Below are 23,716 nucleotides of genomic sequence, written 5' to 3'. Positions count from 1 at the left end.
ATGTAAAGCATAACGTCATATGAAAGGAGCCAGGTGCACCCATATGTAGCCGGCATGAAAGAAACACTGGAATCTTCCTCCCAACATTGAGCCTCTTGGTGGCCTATGACCCAGATCGGCTGACTACTTCCTCAGAACCTGCTCAGACAAAAACTCTAGCAATGCTTGCGCAGTCCTTGCTGGATTGGGAGCTTTCTTAGCTCCTGCTGGGAACTTGGAAAGGATTGCACAGATGCCCTTAGGTGCAGGGATGTGGCGGTCACCTGTGTGCTTCTGGTCCCAGGAAGTTGTGGGCATAGGGGGGTGCCTGGCCCCAGGAGAGCCATAGGTCGCTTGCAGTCACAGATTGCTGGGTGGGCTCCTGGATGCCAGACAAGATTTCTTTCCCTGCAGTTGAGATAGTGCAGTGCTAACTGGCTGCCTTTGCTGCCCCTCTGCTCATCCTTGAGTGACATTCGGTCTCTTTTGCCATGAAGCTCGTTGTCCCTGCATGCCGTTCCTGATGGACCTCACGGATACAATAGGCTAAAGACACACTGAAGTCATGGCATCCTTTGACTACACATACAAGAGATTGAGAAATCAAGCCTCCTCGGGGCGACAGTCCTGAAAACACACCTAGATTCTGAGCCAAGCTGTCTCCCTTTCCCCGTCCCTCCCTGTGCATCATTGGCTCTTTTTATTTGGCATTAAGAGTAGCTCAGTGATCATGGACTTCGGCTCTTGCCTGTAGTGATCCTGTTCGCATTTTATTCTTTACACAGAATAGGAAGGAGGTTCGCTTGCTTTGCGCAGAGGCTGAGCCACAGGAGAAAGCAAAGCCAATGTGATTTACTGAATGAAAGCACTGGACAATTACCAACAACTTGTTCCTCTGCTGCCTCGAACAACCTGAACTGGTGAGTAAAATTTACTGTTGTCTTTCTTCTTAGGAGTGTGGGGCTGTCTCATTCACTGATTATGTTTTAAGTGTGTGTGTGTGTGTGTGTGTGTGTGTGTGTGTGTGTTGCTGCGGTTTAAATGATATTAAAAAAATCTGCATCTTCCAAAGTTAGCTGCAGGCAGTCCATGAAGAATGCACACAAGCACATACACAATGGTCTACGACAGCATGTACATATCCATGTGCAGAGGCAAGAATGGGGGGTGGGGAAGCCACACTTCTGATAATTAGGCATTTTGTTTGCAGCAAGCTTGAGGACATTACGTGCTCGCCTAATTGATTAGCAAGAGCTATGAAAAATAAAATACTTTTTGTTGTATAAGATCATTTTCCAATCGGGCTCCTGAGTACCTACAAAATACCTGTTGCATTGGGTAAAGATGCATCCCATCAACGCTGACAATCCTGAATATACACCCAGGCATGTTGTCTTTAATCCAGTTTAGAGGTTGGACATGCAGGGTGGGGTGCCAGCATTCTGTCCATCCTGGATGAGCGTGCCCCTAAGTAACATCCTGACTATGATGTTGAGGATGCCCACTGAGGGCACACAGTGGGCGTGCATGCAGACCCTCACTTGAGCCACTGCTGCTTTCGTACCTGTATGCCTCCCGCCCTTTTTTCTTCCGTGAAGATGCATGCTTGGTAGGGTGCACTAGGTTCAAAGTGGGATACTGTGTCTTATTACCCATGCTGGTCTTTGGCCTCGCCAAGGCCACTGGAAGTACCATTGATAACCAAGTCTGGCTTTGCTTCTCTGCCAGGCCACAGAAATCCCTATACCCACTTGATTTCTTCATTTCCTAAATAAGATGCAAGGCAATCCCTGCAGAGGGGGAAGGCGAATGGAGAAAGCTATTGCTGTTACCCCCACCACCACGTCTTCTTAGTCTTTTGTTTGCCTGGCCACGGCAAGGCTTTACGGCAGCATCAGTCCATTTCTGGTGGGTTCGGAATCCATATAAATGTCATACCGAGTCTAATATCTTTGGTGGGCTCTGTCTGCAGTAGATCACTGGGCGTTCAGATGAAGTCATGGTCTTGGGTGCTGACAAAGATGGATGCTGGCAGAACAGTGAGCAGCATGCTTCTCTAAATAAAGACCAAAGTTAGGAAATCTGAGAGATGGGTGAGGTTTTGCAGAGTAGAAAGTATCCCAGGCCCCTCAATCGCAAGAGTAGGGTCATTCTCCCCTATGATGTGGCTGTTCCACAAAGGATGGCATTCCAACAGAAAGGAGATGGAATTGCCTAGTGGTTAGAAAATGTCAGGATAGCAGGGCACTTTTGCTAATTCCTAGACTGTGTATCTTTAGGAATTCCCTTACTTTCCCCAGATCTCCATTCTTCCATTCTTTCCATTCTTGATTGTTTCAAAGAAGGCATGCTAAGCTCAATTAATTTATCCATGAGATACTACTTAAAGCTTTCCTGTGAAAGGATCGGTAGGTAATCAAGATCATTGTTCATACACTTTGATCCAGCGACCATGCATCAGAAACCCACAGATGAGGGTTTATGTGGGGATGAGGACATATATACCCCTTCTCCATCTAAGGCATATAGAGCACTCTGAAGGAAGCATGATAACACTCATGGAATTAGAAGGGGAAAATAGAGCTGAAAAATGGCATTTAAAAGAACAACTTCAAATAAATAGGTGATATAAATAATATTTTTTAGTATTGATCAGGAATAACTGCTTTTCTATACTTATGATGCCAAGATAGTAAAGATCTTAAGTGTTTTGAAATGAACCTTTTGGAGGAGTTAGTTCAAGGATGAGGAGAACCCATGTATATAATTTATGTACAAATTACCCCCGTACCCATGCACATGGAATTAGCAGCTACAAATGTGCTATGATTTATTTGAGGAATTCCAGAAGACCCATTGGCCAAAGAATTGTCCCATTTCTAGGATTAAGGTGCCTGAAATTCTTTTTTCAGGGATTCAATTAAATATTGCTGTCTTTTATAAAACGCAAATATTCTTAGGAGGAATAACAAATTAAGACACTCATAGCCTATCATAAATGAATGCATTAAATTTTTTCTCCCTCAGGGGAAACCCAAAGGATATTGCATTAATATTATATTAATTCTTCTGCTTTCTATTTACTTCATACCTGTCTCCAGGAACTTCTTTTGTAATTATCACTTCACTCGTGATCAGAAAACTAAGGAGACTTTAGAACAAGCTATTGCCTTCTTTTTATGGGATGCTTGGATTAGACGATACCATCTAGATTTCCTCTAGGCCATCGAGAGTCACAAGTGGAAAGCTGAACTCATTATCTTTCCCCCTTTTAAATCCACTCTTCCTCCTGTATTCCTTTTTTTTTTTTTTTTTTTTTTTTTTATTATTGGTAGAACCATTCTGTACCTAATCAGTCAAGCAGAGCTAATAGAAGCTATCATCAGGCTTCCTGATTCCTTGGGCCCCTCCATCCAATCACTAACCAAGTTTGGTCCATTTTGCTTCCTTCATTTTAATCTGCCCAGCCCTCTCCATCCCCATTGTCACATGCTATAGTTGAAGTCACCAGCTCTCATGGGGGCTTTTTCAAGAGCTTATACTTTGTTGTCCCCTGTCACTGGTCCCACCACACTCCCTCCCCTTCAAACCACCCTCTAGATACTACCAGAGTGGTTCTCTAAAAATGCAAATCTCAGCCTTTCTCTAGTGCTTCCCTGTTGTGAACAGGTTGAAATCTATTGTCCCTCAACATGGCATGAAAGCTCTTGATGGTCTAGCCCTGCTATCTCTCCAGGCTTCTTTCCCAAGGTCCTAGCATGGTGGATGAAATGTACCTTTGGAAGTGTCAGAACCCAAAAGAATTCCATTGGGCCCCTGTGGGCATCAACCTACCAGGAACACTATGACATGTCCTAACCTGAGCTATCATACCTGGAATGCCCTTTCATTTCCTTCCTGCTGGTTGATCCCTCATTCGTTGTTCAAAATCTTGCTCAGGCATCACTGTCTCTAACCCATTTCCCCATACCTTCTTCTGCCATGACACCTCCTGCCACTCAGCCCTCTGTGCTACTTACTGCCTTAAACATTTGAGAGCAGTGTTAAGAGGCTAAGCTCTCAGATCTAGAATCATATTGCCTGGGTTTGAATCCCAGGTCCGTCTCCTTAGTAGTACTTCAATTTCTTACTACATAAAGTGGGACTAATAATACTCCTTACTTCACAAGGCTATTATGGGAGTCAAAGAGCTGATACATAGAAAGGCATTATTTTATTTATTTATTTATTTATTTATTTATTTATTTATTTATTTATTTTGAGAGAGAGGGAGAGAGAGAGCAGGGGAGGGGCAGTGAGAGAGGGAGAGAGAGATAATCCCAAGCAGGCTCCACGCTGCCAGTGCAGAACCCAATGCAGGGCTCGATCCCGTGAACTGTGAGATCATGACCTGAGCCGAGATCAGGAGTTGGAGGCTTAACCAACTGAGCCACCCAAGTGCCCCAAAGGCATTATTTTAGTTTAGTTTAGTTTAGTTTACTTATTTTGTGTGTGTGTGTGAGAGAGAGAGAGAGAGAGTCGGGGAGAGGCAAGAAAGAGACATAGAATCCAAAGCAGGCTCCAGGCTTCAAGCTGTCGGCACAGAGCCCAATGCAGGGCTCACACTCCCGAATGGCGAGATCATGGCCTGAGCTAAAGTCGGTCACTCAACCAACTGAGCCACCCAGGCACCCCGCAAAGGCCTTATTTTAAGTAGTGCCTGACTCAGAACGTGCTAAAGAAGTAAAAGCTATTATTATTCCATAATTTCACATATTACACTATTTCGTACCTACATACACTTGTGTGACTGTCTTCCTTGTTAGCCTGTGAGCCCCTTGGTGTTGGTGAAATAATCAACTTGTTTCAGTTTGCCTGGGATTTTCCGAGTTTTAGCACTGAAAGTCCTACCTCCAAGGAACCCCCTCAGTCCTAGGCAAACCAAGACAGTTGGTTAACCTCTGAGGGTGTCTTCTTTACCTTTGACTTCCCAGGGTCTATCACAGGATACACAGACTACAAAGTAGATCACCCTTAAATATTTATTGGACTACAGAATCAAAATTGATTCTTTCCTCCTTCTTCTTCATAAACACTCTTTTAAACTTCAAATATAGTCTTCTTCCTGCTGTGAAGTCACCGCTGACTTTTCAAAACTTACCACTGAATAACCAAATATATTTTTTTAAATGCACAGGAACTTGAAAGGTTATTTCCACCCTGTTATATATTATCAGTGTAATAGAATTGCCCACTCTTCAGCAATCAGAGACAAACCTGTCATGTTAATAGCAAGTGGGGAATAGGAGAAGGGTCACACTTTCTTTTCTGTCTAATGACAGGCAGGTTGAAGTGTGAAGGTCCCCAGTTCACATCACAGCCTGAAGAGCAATCTTGTCTCAGTCAGAAATGTTCCCTTCGCTGAATGTATCTGTCTACCCAGCTGTCAAGAATGGCTGGAGCTCCTGTTTCTAATATGCTTTGTCTTACAACTGCTCCTCATCCAAACTGGCCCAGATCTTTTTTCACAGTACAAATATGATGAGGAAGTCCCACAACCAAGCTCCTGTGAGACAGGGACTCTGGACGTGCCAGAACTCATAACACAGGCAAGATCTCTTCAGAATCGAGGTCTAGGAAGAAACTGACAGGCAGCCAGACCAAGCTCCCTCAGGCAGAATAATAGCAGAGTTGCTAAAAGCATGAACTTTGGAGTCAGAATTCATTTATAAGCTGTAGGATCTTGGACCTGTTACTTAACCTCTCTGGGCCTCAGTTTCCTTATTAGCAAAGTGATGATATAATAGTACCAACTTTCTCCTAGGGTAATTATTACATTTTTTCTTAGCTTGTGAAAGCAAAACCTGAGGCAAAAACCAATCATGAATGTTCTGTTGGGTATTGGGAGACACAACCTCAGAGCATCAAGAGTCAAGCCATCAAGGAAAAAAGGGAAATGAGTCAAGGAAGGAGAAAAAACAAATATAGGTGGTTTGTAACTGACCTAGCCAAGCTTCACAAGAAAACACATCTGGTGGTTTGTTTGTATGTGATTGCTTCCAAGAAGCCCTCAGAGCAATCCGCAAGGGAGGAATGGAGAAGAAATCATCTGCGGGCTGCTTCCGGTCTCTTGCCTCTCATTGGTCTGGTTTTTCACGTTTCCAGGTAGTGTGACCCAGTCCCTCAGGGTAGCCATTAGTAAAGCTGGAGCCTCCCTCATGGGTCTGGTTGGGTCAGAACTGCTGCAGCTACTGTCACAGCAAGCATGGTGGGGGCTGAGCCAGGACCCGCCCTTCGCCCGACGCAGCTGGTGTTAGAAGACAGGATAATGGTGGCAGCCAAGGCTCTCGAGTCGAGCAAGCAGCCAAAACCCAGGGAACAGGTGGTTTTAAAGTAAATCTGGGGAGGCTCCACTCTCCACAGATTATTCTTGCCATTTTGGATCTGGATTCTCCAGGCTGCTGTCACTGTTTCCTTACGGTTGGCTCCAGATATATTTACAGGCCCTCCAAAAATGTAGCTGGGATAAGCTGAAATAAACAGCAGAAGTTTTTAAGTTTCATAAAGTATAATTCATCAATTTGTTTTATGGTTTCTGTTTTCTGTACCTCTTCTAAGAAATGATCACCTCATGCAAGTTCACAAAGACTATCTCCTATTTTCTTCTGGAAGTGTTACAGGGTTATCTGTATCAGGGTTAGGTCTATAATCGATTTCATTTGAAGTTACTTTCTATCTATGATATGAGGTAGGGATGGAGGTTTTGTTTTCGTTTTGCATATGGATATCTCATTGTTCCAGCACTATTTGTTGGAAAAAATATTTTTCCCTATTGAATTACTTTGATACCTTTGTCAAAAATCAATTGATCAGGGGCACCCGGGCGGCTCTTGATTTCAGCTCAGGTCATATCTCACGGTTCATAGGTTCAAGCCCGCATCGGGCTCTGCGCTGACAACACAGAGCTTGCTTGGGATTCTCTGTCTCCTCTCTCTGCCCACCCCCCTCTCTTTCTCTCTGTCTCTCTCTCTTTCTCTCTCTCTCTCTCTCTAAAATAAGTAAACTTTTAAAAACTCTATTGATCATGTATGTGCATGCTATTTCTGGTCTCTCTATTCTGTTTCATGAAATTTATATGTTGTATCTTTGGGCCACAGTCTTTATCTGGAGAGCTATCCTTAAACCAGTACCACAGATCTTGATTACTGTGGCCTTGAGGCAATTCTTGAAATCAGGTAGTGTAAGTCTTCCAACTTTGTTCTTCTCTTTCAAAGTTATTTTGACTATTTTAAATCCTTTCCATTTTTATAAAAATTTTAGAATCAGGTTTTCGATTTCTCAAAACCAACCAAACAAACAAAAAAAACCCAACAACCCTGCTATATTGGGATTGTGCTGAATCTAGAGCTCAGTTAGGAAGAACTGACATTGTAACAATACTGATTTCTTCTGATCTGATCCATAAAGAAGGTATACGTCTCTATTACTTAGGTTTTCTTTAATTTCACTCAGTAATGTCATGTAGTTTCAAGTATACAAGTTTTGCATACATTTGTTACTTTTATTGCTGAGTAGATTTTTGTAGATTTATTAGACCCTTCTACAAAATGTTCATGTCATCTGCAAATGAAGACTGTCTTGCTTCTTTCTTTCCAGTCTTTATGCCTTTATTTTTCTTGCCTTGCTACACTGACTAGAATGCCCAGTATAACGGAAGAAATAGGAGTGGTCATTCATGCCTTGTTTCTGATCCTAGGAGGAAGCACTTAGTCTTTAACCATTAAGTATAATGCTGGCTGTAGATTTTTGTAGAGAATCTTTATGAGGTTCAGGAAGTTCCCTTATATTCCTGAAAGCTGTATTATTATTATTATTATTATTATTATTGTGATGATGATGATGATAAATGGATGTCAAATAATGTCAAATGCTTCTTTTTCTGCATCTGTTAAGTGACCATATCATTTTTTTCTTTTATTCTGTTAATGCAATAAATTATATCAATGAGTGGTTGAATGTTATCCTGCTTTCCTGGAATATACCCTACCTGATCATGATATATTATCCTTTATGTATATTGCTGGATTTTATTTGCTAACATTTTGTTGAACTTTTTGGCTTCTATGTTCACGAGAGACATTGAGCAATAGCTTTCCTTTCTTATAATGCCTTTTTTCTGGTTTTGGTATCAGGGCAATGCTGGCCTCAAAAATGAAACCAAATTTTTGGAACAGTTTTGTGTAGAATCGGGTTTTTTTTTCCCCTTAAATGTCTGCAGACTGTAACATTTAACATGACCTTTACCAAATATTGTGGGGGCAAAAAAAGTATTAGAATGGAAAAAGAAAGTATAAAACTAGAAACTAGCTTTCTCATGCAGGATTTCATCACATTTCCTAAATTCTGGTCTAAAATTATGTTGCAGAGACCAGCCCACCTTCACTCAACAGATCTTGTTTGACCTTCTCTTTGGAGAAAACAAAGATACATCTTCTTTCCTTAGAGAGAGCATCAAGAGTTTTTTCTTATGAAAATAATGCCTAAGAAATGATTAATAGTGGTATGCCCATCCAACTGAATACTACTCAGCAAGAAAAGTGAAGAACTACTAATAGAACAGTGTGGATAAATCTCAAAATAATTAAGCTGAGTTAAAGAAGCCATATTTTAAAGAGACAGAGAGAGAATAGTGATTATTCCATTTTATGAAATCCTGTGGGGGAGGGGAAAAAAACAATCTGTAGTGTCAGAAAGCAGATGAGTAGTTGCCTGGGAACAATAGGCCTGAAATAGACGTCCAAATATTTTTGAAATATCTGATTACATGAAAAAATATTTGAACGTCTATTTATTTCAGGCATTCAGGCACTTTGCTAAACTACTGATAGGTATCATCTCATTTAAAACGCTAATATCCTTTTTAGATGTGACTTTTTTAATTGAGATAAAGAATACTGTTAATGATAAGGCAACTGAAGCTTAGGGAAGGTAAATAAATTTGCCCAGTGTCTTGCAGTTAATAGGTAGAAGAGTCAAAATCCAAAGTTAGATCAGCCTGATATTGAAGTCCCTACTTTTAATACTGTGTTTAAAATCACCATGATTATCTTGCAGTTGAAGAATGGAATAAAATGTAACTATAGCTTTCAACCTGTTGAGTGTTTCAGTGAAAATGGCTAACAAGGAATGCCCTCTGAAGAGTGATATCCCAGACCTAACATGACAAAAACAATTTCCCTACCAGTGCTCCTCCAGGATTCTGTATCTATTTTACCCATCAGGTATTTCATTCGTCATTTGAGTCTTCTCTTCTTCCCCAGTTCAATTTAATGCGAAAATGCAGAGTAGTGTTACTATCATTTTCAAGACACTTTGTTGGGTGCTGTAGGGGTTGCATGATTTATCAGTAAATCCCCAACGGGAATCATATGGCACATGAAAACAGAGTAACTGAGGAAAGGTTAATACATTTTGTACTTCTTTTGTTAAATTTGTCAGTATTTGAATCTTGTTAATGTCATGCTATTGTAAATGCAATTGTTTGTTTTGTTTTCATTTCATTGTGTTAAATCAGAAAGTAGAATAACAGACTTATAAACAAAAGGTAGACTTATATTGCCTTATATGTACATTACCTTTTATATTTACCTCCATAGTTTCTTTACCAATGCTCTATCTCTCCTTGTGTGAATTTGAGTCACTGTCTAGTACCCTGAAGGAGTCCCTTTACTATTTCTTGTAGGGAAGGTCTGCTGTTAAATTCCCTTGGTGTTTGTTTAGCCATGCATGTCTTAATATCACCTTCATTTTTTAAGAGTCGTTATGCTGGATAGAGACAGTCTTTTTCTTTCAGCATCTGGAATATGGCATCCCACTTCCTTCTGTCCTCTATGGTTTTCTGGTGAAAAAATCAGCTGTGCATCTTTTTGAGGATTCCTTGTATGTAAGAAGTTATTTCTTGTTGTTTTCAGGATTTTCTCTGTTTTTAGCTTTTGACTGTTTCATTATGATGTATTTAGGTGGGAATATCTTTGAATTTATCCTGCTTGGTGTTCATTGAGCTTCTTGGATGTGTAGGTTAATGCTTTTCATTAATCTGGGGAAGTTTTTGACCATAATTTCTTCAAATATGTTCTCCCCCTTCCTTCTTTTCCTTCTTAGACTCCTATTATATATATGTTGGTACACTTGATGGTGTTCCACACTTCTCTGAGACTCTGTTCATTTTTCTTCATTTCTTTCTCTTTTTGTTTTTAAAACTGGATAACCTCAGTACATCGATCTTCAAGTTTGCTGATTCCTTCTTCTGCCTACTCAAATTTGATGTTGAACCCCTCTAGTAAATTATTCATTTCCATTATTTTACCTTTCAACTTCGTAATTTCTATTTGGTTCTGGATTTGTTTTATAAATTCTACCTCTTTAGTGATACTCTCTGTTTGATGAGATATCATCCTCACAATTTTCTTTATTTCTTTAGATATGGTTTCCTTTTGTTCCTTGAACATACTTAAAGTTTTTGCCTAGTAAGTAACATTTAGACTTCTTCATGGGCAATGTTTATTGACTGCTTTATTTCCTGTGAACGGGACATATTTTTGTTTGTTTTGTGTATGGCTCATATTTTTCGTGTTAAGAACTAGGCGTCTTAAATATTATAATACGGTAACTCTAGAAATCAGATTATCCCATAATCCCACCTCCTCAGGGTTTATTGTTTAGTGATTTTGCAGAATTAAATCTGTGACATCTGTATTCTTTGTCACATGTGACCACTGATGTCTCTGCTTGGTTAGCTTAGTGGTCAACCAATGACTGAACACAAATTTCCTTAAATGCCTGAAACCAGTAAGTCTTCCAGTCCTTACAGAAGGGCTCTGTGCACACGTTGGGGCACACTTGCAGTATTCTCCAGACAGCTGACAGCTCTGCCTGACCCTTCGCTTCCTGCTTGCACACAGCCCCAGCATCAGACACAGAGAAGAGCTTAAGAGCTTCTCAGGTATTTTATGAGAAGGCTTCCAGCCCTGGGCATACCCGTGGTCTGCTAGATCCCTTAGCCAGGTGTCAGTTTTCCAAAGTCCTCTATGGACAGGCATCCCCCACCCCCCCCCCATTGCCCTTTAAGCTTTTTGATTAGTCTGTTGTTTGCCCCAACTTTTATCCACCCCCTCAGGCAGCTGTGATGATTAAACAATTGATGATGTTTGTTTTTGACAAGATGCCTTAGAGGAAAAGGTTATTTGCACTTGGTAAACCCTGAGGCAGGTCAAATCAAGAAAAGTCTTGGGAGTGGGGCCTTCTGGGGAACCACACCACCAGGAAGGTCAAAAAACGACAGTTCTCTCAAAATGGGGTCTTGAAAGAGGCTGCATCACCATTTTGTACATCCAGTGGCTGCCAAGCAACTGTTTTTTTATCATGAATATACGCTGCTGGTTTTCAGGGCTACCACAGAGCCGGGGAAGCTAGGAACTGAGCACATTAAAAATGCCACATAGCTCCCTGTTCTTATCAAATCAGCCACTTTTCTCAAATAAACACTTCCTGGATTGCTGCAAACTTTGGTTAATTTCCAGGGTCCTGAGGAAGTTAATTTTGACATTTCCTGCTATGTTCTTATTGCTTTTGTGGAGGAGATGAGTTTTGGAGGCCATTACTCTGCCATTCCCACTGTCCTATTATTCTTCCGTTTTTAATCTTTCTGTAAAATGTTTATTTAGGCGTACCACTTGTAAATCACTTTTTAAAAATCCCAGTTGGAGAGTTTTCTCTTTCATTAGGAAAAGTAAACTATTTGAGTATATTTTACACAGATATTTTCAGTGTTAGCCCTGCTGCATCATTTTACATTTCTACTTATTATGTTTTCTTATTTTGTTTCTTTTTATTTTTTTAATTTTTCTTTAGAGTTATCTTTATTCCTCTCCTTCGACTCATAGTTTGAAGTTCAGCTTTCTGTTTGACTACAAGTTCCTTTGTAACTTGTAGTAAACACACATATTAAAATATCTAAACTTGTATTTTTCTATCAAAATAAAAACTAAACAGTGTAATAAGTATGCAAAGTCATCTATTAAAGCAATGTTTAAAACCAACAAAAAAACTATTTAAATTATTACGATGTACTTTGGAGTCTCTGGTTTGGGAAGATTGAGGTAATCTTAATAATTTCTGCTATTTATTGAGTGGCTGCTGTAAGCATTGCACAGGATGCGTGCTTTCATTTGTTAATTCATTTCATCTTCATAACTCTGGAGGAACTCTTGTTACAGATGATGAAATGAACTCCAAGAATTTCAATAAAGTTCCTGGAGTCACATAGATTATAGATAACAATATCTTGATCCAAGCTCGGGTCTGCCAAATTCCAAATCCAAGGCTACAATGCTTCTCAAGGACCCAGCCATTTCTATAAGGGTAAAACCTTAAGAGCGTAGTTAGTTGAGAGGGGTGTGCACGTTTATGAGAACAAATAACACGGAGTTGTCTTTCTCAGTCTCTCTCATCAGACAACATTTTAAATATAGAGGGGGAAAAGAAAATATAATGATAGATGAAATCTAGAAGAATAGAAACATGCTGAAAGATGGCCAGGAAGGAAGGGGCAGCTGGGGCAGCATGAGAAGGAAGTCAGAGAGACAGAGAGAGTCAACCTATTTTGACTGAAGGGAACAGATGGGAAATGAGCAAAGACAAAAGGGGCCATGTGGGCAGGTGTCATCGGTTAGAGGGCAAGTGACTGGAATTTGATCAATCGACAAGAATTTATTTACTGGACTCCTGGGCACTGTGTGAGATACAAAAGAATGTAGAGTTATTTTGGGAATGATAATGATGTAGACAAGACAGATGGCTTGAACTGGGGCATTAACGCTGAAGGAAAAGGCTAGAGACAGAAGGCAGAAAGAAAGAGGTTAAGGCAATCTCCATGTGAGCCAGCTTGCATATCAGTCTGGATTTTTTGTGGGAATGGCAAGATATAGAGGAAACACTATAATTGCTATTGAATCAAAGTTAAAGGATGTGTAGATGGAAGGAGGAAGATGCCAAATCACCTATTCTATTTCTGCATTTAGGTAAATGAAGAGATTATTAAAGATTTATGAAAACACACCCATATGTACATAGGCACTACAGAGAGTGCATTAAGTCATCCTCCCAAATGTAAATATGACCATTCAGCAAAGACTGAGTGGGGCCTGATACACGTGGCTCACCCTGAATAGATCTGACCACCTTGGAAGGTACTGGGAAGGCTTTTTGTGTTGCAGGAAATTGCAAGCAACACTTAAAAGGTGCCTAAAGACATTCAACAATGTAATGAGGATAGATCTCCATTTGTTAATGTGCAAGTAAGTCAAGGTTAGTTGGGGCCAATGGACATGGAACCCAGTTCAGAAGTATGAGCAGAAAATGAACTTTCTGAGTAGTTCCTTAGAATATTACTTGTAATAGACTCTCATATGAACATTCCTTTATTCTAAAGTATTTACTGAGCATCTTCTGTAACAAAAAAATGATAGCTTCCATGAGTTTTCTATACTGTAAGCTCTTTACATACATTACCTCACCAAATCTTCACAACCATAATGTGCTATTAGTATTATCTCTATTTTATAAACGAGAAAAATAAGATTCAGGTATGTTAAGTAACTCACCCAAGATCACATAGTCAGTAGCTGGAAGAGGAGCAATCCATAGCCTAATCTGTATCATGTTTCTTTCACTTTGAGGCAGGTACATTTTAGGTTCTGGGGATATAAAAATTCATACTTGGCATTCCTTGTTCTTGAGAAACATATAGACTAGCTAGGAGACAGAAAGCCAAAGAGTTGTAATACAATAAAATATTTTCTGTAAGAAGCATATACCAAGCGAATGAGTAAAGAAGTACCCAAGTTTGCCTCAGACTGTCAGAGACCCCTTGAGCATAGACCTTAAGGCTCAGCAATTGTTTCCTAGGTGGTGAAGGCACAGATGGGATTCCAATACAGGCAAAAGCAGTGCAAACAAGCACCCAGATGCAGGAAAGAGTTTGAACTATTTAGGAAACTCTAAGGAGATCAGAAAGACAGAAACATGAAACATGGAGGTACAGTAGGCAATGAGGCTGGAGAGGTAAGAACTGGTACGTGAGGCCAAAGAAGTTAGAGTTTATCCTATAGAAATTGGGGAATCATCAAAGTCAGTCCCATGACGAGTTGGGTTAATAAAAGAGATTCTTACATGATATTGTATCATGAGATCCATAAAACTATGACAATTCAAAGACTGGAGATGATGTCCAAGGGCCGCAGCTATGTAACAATGGCAGCATTACAAATGGAAGGCTCCATCGGAGATTCAAGGGGAGATGGTGAGAACACAGCAGTGTGCTCCAGAGAGATCTGGGCCCAGTGTACCAGAAGCCATGGTACATAATTGCCTTGGCCAGTTGTTTCACTCGTGCATTTGCTCATCCAGTACACATATGCATGCCAGGCAGCCATTGCCTCAGCAGCATCAATATGTCAGTAGCAGTACCCAACTTAATAGTGGATGGCTTTTGAAATGGCATGGCTGATCTCCTGGAAACTGACTCCAGGTGTGACATTGGTGAGGACCTGTTTAGAGGTTTGTGGAACAACAGTCAAGTACTACTTGGAGAATACCAGTAGTGAGTCCCCCCAGAGGACACTGTCTGGAGTATCTGGGGTGAGCAGGGATGGAGCTATGGATACAAATCCCCCAAACTTCTGGGCACTGGGGTAGCTCACCAAATCTCAGACAAGATGCGCAATTTAACACCTCAAGAGAAGGGGTATCTGCAGGGAACAACCATACCCAACAGAGGGCAGCATCTAAAAGGAGGTAAGTAGAAAGGTCCCAATTACATATACCCAAGGGGAACCGAACGGAACTCCTGGTTATAGATTTGAGACACTTCCCCTCAGTGGGACAGAGACCAAAAGACTTGAGTCGAGGCTCATGTCGTATACATGTGTGTATATAAGTGTATACGTGTAGATAGTAAATGGATATAGTCATTACATTCTTGTCTCCAATTAGCTACGTGGCCGTAAACAAGCTGTTTCCCTCCCTGAGTTTCAGCCTTCTCATCTATAACATGAAAAAGCTGGCCCTCATCTCGAAGGTCGCCTCCAGCTACAGTATTTTATTAGGATTCCAGATGGTTACTGGTGATGATAAAATTCTTTGTCAACTTATAATTACGTTGTGTAAATGATACAACATCAGGTTTTCCTCTTCTCAGGAACCGCTTTGTGAAAATGACCCAACAAATGCAGAATCTGCATCTTTCTCAGTCGAAAAAACATAGTGCCCCATCGTCTCCCAACGCTGCCAAACGCCTGTACAGAAACCTCTCTGAGAAGCTGAAGGGAAGCCACTCTTCGTTCGATGAGGCCTATTTCAGAACAAGAACCGACCGGCTGAGCCTCAGGAAGACCTCAGTGGTAATAACATGCTTTGGATTCTTGTCTCCGCTTGCTTTGTGGAGTTGTGTTTGGGTTTAAGGAGATCCTAAGATGTTGCACGTTTACTTCAGAACCTGGTGTTTGCAGGTCCACAAGTGCCAAGAGTCAGATAAGGCAGGAACCACACGTGTCTGTGCTGAAGCCAAAGCTTGAGTGATTGCGGGAGTTTCCCCTTACTTTTTCTTAATTTCTTGCCCCTTCTTTTCTCTTAGTTTTTCTTTCTCTAATATATCAGAGAAACAAACAAACAAAATAGCAGTTTGATAACTGTGGAGCATGAATGATATAGGCTTTCTGAAAGCTTCAGTGTTCATTCAAGTATCAAATAAACAATGAATATTTCATTTACTTATTTGTGATGTGCAGCCCATATGTCTTCCAGAGGCATTCAAAACAGAATCCAGGCCAAAAAAAAAAAAAAAAAAAAAAAAAAAAAAAAAGGTGTATGTATTATATAATGGGAAATAAGTAAAGTGATAGAGGGAGAGAGGGAGAGAGAAAGGGAAGGAAGGAACGGAAGGAAGGAAAGAGTGAAAAAGAAAAAATGTAGAAAATGGGGCGCCTGGGTGGCTCAGTCAGTTGGGTGTCCGACTTCGGCTCAGGTCATGATCCTGCGGTTTGTGAGTTTGAGCCCCGTGCTGGGCTCTATGCTGCCACTTCAGAGCCTAGAGCTTGCTTCGAATTCTGTGTCCCTCCCCTTCTCATCTCTCTGACCCTCCCCCGCTCATGCTCTGTCTCTCTCTGTCTCTCAAAAAAATGAGTAAACATTAAAAAAAATTTCTTAAAAAAAAAAACTAGAAAATGATGAAGATAGAAATAGAAACAGATATACTAAAAGCCTCGGCAAATATAGTACCTAAAATTTATCATTACATTTATCTCTGAGCTCCTCGTCATTCAAAGCAAAAAGGGAAGCTCAGGTGGTTATAGCATCCCATTAGCTGATAACTGAAAGTATATCAGTCTACCAGGAGAAACGAGTATTTTCCTGTTTATAGTCCTCTGGGCCTTTATATGACATCACAGTGAATTCTGTAATAGAGTATAAAGGTCTGTATTGGTGACGTTATAGACTTTCTCATAGAGTAGTTTCTGATAGTGACCATCAGTAAAAGCTGAGGGCATAATATATCAACATGCTCAGCAAGGGCATTTCTGCAGGGGGCAATAACACCACTTGTTGGAGCTTCAAACAGAAATGAGCCCTAGGCTTTCCCAAGAGAAACACGCTAGAGTTTGCCAACGAAAGCATGGAGGAGGAAAGGACTTCAGAGTGAGAGCAAATATGGCACATGAGAAATGAGGCATAGTAAGAATGACAACCAAATACACAACTGTGGACAGGGCAGCATGTTGACTTTGTTCTGTTTTCCCATTTGTTGTCTCATTTCAAGCTCATCTTCTGGGAGGGCTTGGTTGTGGCTGACTTAAGGCCTAAGCATCAGAGGCTCTTCAGTTTGGCAGATTGGAGACAAAACACCTTTGCATTCAGTAGATTGTCCTGTAGCAAAGAGAGCTGCACACCAAAATAGTTCTATCCCTTGGGACCCCACTGTCAAAACAAGTATTTGCATAATAGCATTGTATTTCCCTCAGATTTCAACCATGTGTCCTGTACTCACTTAAGCTGACCTGCTGCCTTTGATGGAGAGAACTGATTTTTGATGGTACTAAAATTAAACCTGCCAACCATAAATATGTTCGATCAGGCAAGCCCTAAGCTGTGTCAGGACCGATGGTATTTCAACATTCTTTAAAGAGCAAACAACACTTAGAGAAGATCCCAAACAGATGTAGAAATAGTGTATGTGTTGCTCTTCTCCCATGAGCTACAGAAATACGTATGAGAGAATTCCAGACCTTTTGTCCTTTGTTTACTATTAATCTCTGGTAGAACTTTTCAGTGGAATCGTATTGTCGTTAGCTACTTTTTTTTCTATAGGTGATTTGAATCCTGTGAACATTCAACTTTTGGTCCTCTCAGCACAGGTGGCCACCCAACCACCAAAGCCCTCCCTGGACACCACCTCTTGAGCCCTTCCCTCGGGGGCTCAGCAATGCCAGGTGTTCAGTGGTTGGGGCCTCGGGGCTGAGAAGGTGCAGATGTTAGTTAGTACAGAGCTAAGAGCTGGGGAGCCAGCCTGCAGGCAGTGAGAGCTATTCGGGAGCTGTAGAAAGGAAGGGGTATGTAACATCAGTTTTAGAGAGACTACTCTCATCTCAGTATGAAAATGGGCTGGAGGAGACAAGAACCAGCAATGGGCAGGTCATTGCCATCGTCCAGGCAAGGGATGACAGCATCTGGGTCTGAGTGATAGAAGAGAAGAGACGTAGGGATGGGGAGAGAGGGGATGAGCGGAGAGGAGATCGTGCTCTCAACTCCAAGCCAGTCGTAATTTAAATGACCTGTACTGCGTTATCTATGCCAGCACTTCCCAAACTGTGTTCTGTAGAATGCTATTCCAGGGGCAGTTAAAACAAATGCAATGAAAGATATGTTCTCTGCACAAATATTCAAAATAGGTCATATTTCTCACCTATCGGAGAGGCATAACTGCATGTTAGAATTATCAAAGGCCCTGACGGGTCTTACAGTAAAATAGTGTGGTAACCTAGACGAATCCAGTGTGTACCAGATTTATATGACTGCAGGCCACGTTCCTCATGGGACACCTTCTAATGACCTATCAGACGGTTTCGCACAGAAGACTGGTTGCGAGAAAAGCCGGTGTTTGCCCTTACCTGTAGACTAGCCATGCCCTACCGTATGGTCTCAATGCATCTAAATGTACAGATCCATTCAATGGCCATTAGACAAGAGGGAGGGAGGATCCAACTGTGTTTAACAAGTCGTGTTTGTTGGGATCAATTGCAGTTATGAGTGGGGATGCAGTCACTGAAGTTAAAACAGCTAAGCCGCAAGGCAAGCCGGTCTGTGAAAGTGTGCTCACCTGCGTGTGTGCTTGTCCTCCAGAACTTCCAGGGCAACGAAGCCATGTTTGAAGCAGTCGAACAACAGGACATGGATGCTGTGCAGATCCTCCTGTATCAATATACACCAGAGGAGCTAGATCTCAACACCCCTAACAGTGAGGGGCTGACGCCCCTGGATATCGCCATCATGACCAACAACGTGCCCATTGCCAGGATTCTTCTGAGGACAGGGGCCAGAGAAAGTCCGCACTGTAAGTAAACCTGGGGATAAAAACATGTATTATTAAGGCTAGATCCAGCTTCGTGCCACCGAAATAGCATGACTGACATTTACGGCATGAACAGTTGATGAAGATAGGCTCAGAATTCCTTTACATGTTTTCACGGACTTTCATGCAAATACCTATAATGTTTTACCAGTCTAGGCATCAAGTTACGTGCTACATAGAATATACCAAGTGGAATTGAAAGGGATCCTTGAAAGAACTCCCTCCTAAGAATTTAACCCAAGTTTTAAAATATATGAAACACTCCAAGTGAGGCTATAGAATAGGAAGTATACATAGAAAAGGTTTAAGTGTGTATGTGGGTTAGTGTCTTGGGTCCACAGTCAATATGGTGGCTTGCTTCATTCATTCATTCATTCATTCATTCGGCAAACACTGAGGACAGGGGTGCCTGGGTGGCTCAGTCAGTTGGCCGTCCGACTTCGGTTCAGGTCATGATCTCGTGATCCCCGCGTGAGTTCAAACCCCGTATCAGGCTCTGTGCTGACAGCTCAGAGCCTGGAGCCTGTTTCAGATTCTGTGTCTCCCTCTCTCTCTGACCCTCCCCTGTTCATGCTGTGTCTCTCTCTGTCTCAAAAATAAACGTTAAAAATAAAAATAAAAAAAACAACAGCAAACAAACACTGAGGACAGAGCACTGTTCTAGGTACCTAGGCTCACCTCGCCATGGTGAACAAGACAAAATCCCTGTTGTCATAGAGCTTACACACTAGTGGAGGAGACTTCCAATAAGCAAGTAAATAGATCAATTAAATTGTAAACGCAAATAGTGACAAATGTGATGAAGAAAATAAGTGAGTGGCTAGAGACTGACAGAGTGGGGACTATTCTAAATAGGGTTGGGCAAGAAAAGCCTCTCTGATGCAGTGACATTTGAGCCTGGTCCTAGAGGATATCAAGGAATGAGCCAAGTGAGGACATGTGGGGTCACATTCTAGGCAGAGTGAATAGCAAATAGAAAGCTGCCAAGGCAGGTAGGAGTGAGTTGCCCTGTTTGAAGAACGAGGCCAGTGTGGCTACAGCAGATAAACCAAGGGGAGAGTGATGGTGGAGGAAGACCATTCAGGCTCTTGCAGGCCACGGTAAGGTGTTTCGCTTTGATTGTAAATGTGATGGGGAGACAGCAGAGCAGTTTAAGCAGCTGAATAATGTGTTCTGGTTTACATTTGAGACGATCACTGCAGGGCTCTGCGGGAGATAGACAGTGGCGGGGCCGCTGCGAAATTGGGAAGACTGGTTAGGGGTCCAGGAGACAGATGCAGGTGCTTGGACTAGCAGGGTAGTGACCTTGGTGGCGGGCTGGCGCAGAATTCTGGATGCGCCTTTGAACAGCTTGAGATACAATTCACATGCATGCGATTCACCCATTTCACGTGTACAGTTCAGTGGTTTTTGGTAAATGCACGGTTGTGCAACCATCACCACAATCAGGTTTAGACCCTTTTCTTCACTCACACCTCACCTTTTAGCTACCACTGCCCGACCTCCCCACTCTTCCCAGTCCTAGGCAGACACTAAGCTACCTTCTCTTTCTGTATAGATTTGCCCAGTCAGGACATTTCACGTAAATGGAATCCGATAACGCGTGGTCTTTCGGGACCGGCTGCTTTCCGGATGTTTTTTGAAGTAGAGCTGAGAGTACTTGCCAAAGGGAGCTGCTCTGGGGCCAGTGGCAGTGCCCTCCAGGAGCGGACAGGACGAAGTTGCACAGCCCTTGCCCTGCGCCAGGCACTATTCTGAGCACTTTACATGCATTCACTCCTTTAAACCCTACAGCAACATTCCGAGGTGGGCACTCACATTCCCCTGGTGCAAACTCTCTGACCCAATGACCACAATGGCTCCAAGCCACAGTTTTTATGTTTCCTAAAAGAAAAAAGTAAACCCATCAAACTGTTACTTTCACTAATACTGATTCACTTACTTCCAAGCGGTGAGACCCAGAGAAGCAAGCAAATATATAATTAGAGGCCACATCTCTGCTCGTAAGTTTCATAAACCCCCCACCACCCAAAGACTACGTACAGAGGCAGATCCTTGTATCAGAAAACTCTTTATTTTAAAAATGCTGGGCTCACCACATCCCTGTCACACAGAGTGAGGATTTGGGTTCCGTAGGGTCGGGGCTTCTCAGTAAGAACTCTTTCGTCAAAGTGTCACTTCTTTCTAGTGGAGCGGGGGGCTTGGAGGGGTAGGAGTGGGCAAATAGAGATGGAAGAAATTGAAAGCCCTCTTTGCTACCTTCTAATTTATGTTGCAATAACGTCTATCCCAAAGATCCAGTGAGAGAGCAGTGGAGAGAGGAGCAGAGGGTCTGAACATAGAGAATGTGGACTGAGCCCCATTCTGTAGGAACAAGGGAACTATTCATGCAGATGTTGCCTGCACTGGGCTGGATGAAACATCAGTCCCAGTTACCTGAGACACTACAAAGAATTCTGCATTTTCCGTGAAACCAGTGAGACTCCCAATCTCCCCAAGTCCCCTTGTGCGTAATTAAATCTCCATAAAAGATCCCACGTACTAAATATCTAGTTAAACCAAAAACAAATTCATTCAAAAGGTCCCTGGTTTTTCTCATTCCCTCTGGGATGATAACCAGAACCATCATCACAAAGTTGTAAAGGAAGGTGAGAGATAAACCTAGGTTTTAGCCTCCAGGAAATAGGACACCTAAGTCACCTTGGCCACCCAAGAAGTCAAAGAGATAGTTCCCTGTTAGACTCCCACATGTGTAAAAATGGCAAAGGAATATCGACTGGGTAGCTATGAAGTCTCCATATACATGAGTTTTCATGGTAGCACAGGGGGTTACATGACTAACCAAAGGTCACACATCTGGCAGGTGAATAGGGACGTCAATGACTCAAACCCAACTCTGTGGGACACCCATGCCTGGGATCCTTCTATGCAAACTTGCTGCTTTTCCAAATAATCAATATGGAGGACTGGGGCCCTGAATCTTTCCCTTTGTGCCATTTGCTAAAATCCTACGGTATATTGTTTTGTTCTGTCCTATACCCTAAGGTGCCTTTCCTGTTGGAGAGAGGCATGATAGAAAAGCACAATCTGTTTTCAGGGATTTTTAATTCACTTTATATATCAAGTACAAAAGACATAGAATTGCTTCTGTGCATGAGTGCGAGCCAGCCCATGAGAAACACCAGGGTTCGCCAGCCAGAACCAGATAAGCAAACACCTGCTGCGAATTGTTCCCCAGAAGTTGCAGAGGCAGGAAGTAAAAGAAGAAAAATAACAATGAGGTCTTAATTTCTTAGGGTGTTTTACACATTGTAAAACTTCTTTTGGGTGCATCACCTCATTCGGTCCTCACAACTGGCTTATGAGATGGGAGTCTGTTTCATCCTTTTGCTCAATGAGGAAACTAGAATAAGAAAAGTCAAGGGTGCCTGGGAGGCTGAGTTGGTTAAGCATCTGCCTCTTGATTTCAGCTCAGATCATGATCTCATGGTTTATGAGATTGAGCCCTGGGTCAGGCTCTGCGCTGACAGCATGGAGCCTGCTTGGGATTGTCTCTTTCCCTCTCTCTATGCTCCTCTCCTGCTGCCTGCCTCTCTGTCTCTCTCTTTCTCTCTCTCTCTCTCTCTCAACAAAGTAAATAAACATTAAAAAAAGGAAAGTCAAAATAATTCACCCAATGCTACAAAGCTAGTAGATGGCAGAAGTAGGATTTAAACCCAATTCCTCTATAGTAAATGCTTTGGTATTTGTGTAAAAGCATCAGCACACTCACTATCACACCTCAATTCTTTCCTTCCCTGACTCTCCGTCAGCTCCTCTTCTAATGCCAGTCAGGTATTCCAAAGCAGAGTACAGAGTCTCTACGAGGGTTCATTTTCTATCTTCTGTTTCCTGTATGTCCCCTTCTGAAAGCCAGCCCCATGTGCTTTCCACTCTGCCAACCAAGGATCCCAACACAACTCTGAAGCAAGTCCTCTGTGATTCTCCCCAGCTCATTGCAGGAATCACAAAGACACAGCTGAGTTTAGGGACCTAACTCTAAATTATTGGTCAGGTATGCTTTTCGGTCTTTAGCTCCTGAATCACAACACCATAGCAAGGTGTTCTTTACAAACATGGCTTGAAACTCAGCCATGTACATTTCCTTCTTTATCGGGAAAGTCCCAGAAGTAGCCACCCAAACTTGTACACAACCCCCATGTTAAATACATGCAGAACCCGGCCTACTCATTAGATCAATCTAGTATCCTTATTCAGTGACTTTTGCCGTTCTTCCCATCTTTAAGCAAGCAGCAAAGTAATATCCATTCCTTCTAATATCAGTCTTGATTAAAGTAGAATCCCAAATACTTCCAGGTGGACTGGTGTGCTGAGCTCAGGAAACAGGCACAGACTAGAAAGGACTGGAACTAGGACAGCTAATGTAGAGAAGCACCTCACAACACCCAGGGACTGTGCCTTTGGTCGTTCTATCCACTCAGTATCCCAGTCGCCATGACACCTGCTCAACTGAACAAACGCTATCCAAGAAAGACTTGTCTCTATAAGTGAAAGTCCCCAGTCTAAGCCTTTGCCTCATTCTGACTAACTCATATCCTGCCCCCATTCTGAAATCCCAGTTCAGCAGCCTCTAGAAGGAATTTGCCGAATCATCAGTGGGGTCCTTGCCTTTCTGAGACTGCTATTTATTTCACATCATCTAGGGTCCATTAACAGTAATCATAAAGAAACGAGTTCTCTTTGGATACCTACCATGTACAAATCTGGTCACTCACATGGATTTTGTCTGTCTTGCGACCCCAGTACCTGGCACAAAGTAGGTGCTCAGAAATCTTCAGTTGAAATTTTGAACCCTGTCTCCCACTGCTGGGAATTACAGGTATTGAATTTATGCACATACACATGCACATGAGTTACGTGCAGAGCGCATTACACAGAGTATGGGAAATACCTGTAAGTCTTCCAGCAATTTACACTCGGGAGTATCTTTTGCTATTGTTGCGTTGTTATTTTTCCAGGTACTGTTGTAGAATTTGGCCGTAAAGGGAGCCTGACCGTTTTCAGCTTTACACTGTT

The 23,716-nt window shown here is 42.0% G+C and overlaps 1 protein-coding gene across 1 annotated transcript in view; it reads left to right on the top strand.

Annotated features, from left to right (window-relative positions):
* The window catches only part of ANKFN1 (ankyrin repeat and fibronectin type III domain containing 1), a 174,278-nt gene that overhangs the window by 23,651 nt on the left and 126,911 nt on the right, over positions 1–23,716 (top strand). The window contains exons 2-4 of the mRNA XM_060646482.3: positions 765–899; positions 15,215–15,416; positions 18,412–18,622. Coding sequence (XP_060502465.1) covers positions 15,231–15,416; positions 18,412–18,622 — 397 coding nt within the window. The 5' untranslated portion in view covers positions 765–899; positions 15,215–15,230. The remainder of the gene's footprint in view (positions 1–764; positions 900–15,214; positions 15,417–18,411; positions 18,623–23,716) is intronic.

Source organism: Panthera onca, chromosome E1 (genome assembly GCF_046562875.1).
Source record: "Panthera onca isolate mPanOnc1 chromosome E1, mPanOnc1 haplotype 2, whole genome shotgun sequence".
NCBI lineage: Eukaryota > Metazoa > Chordata > Mammalia > Carnivora > Felidae > Panthera > Panthera onca.
This window is presented reverse-complemented; position numbering and strand designations above follow the sequence as displayed.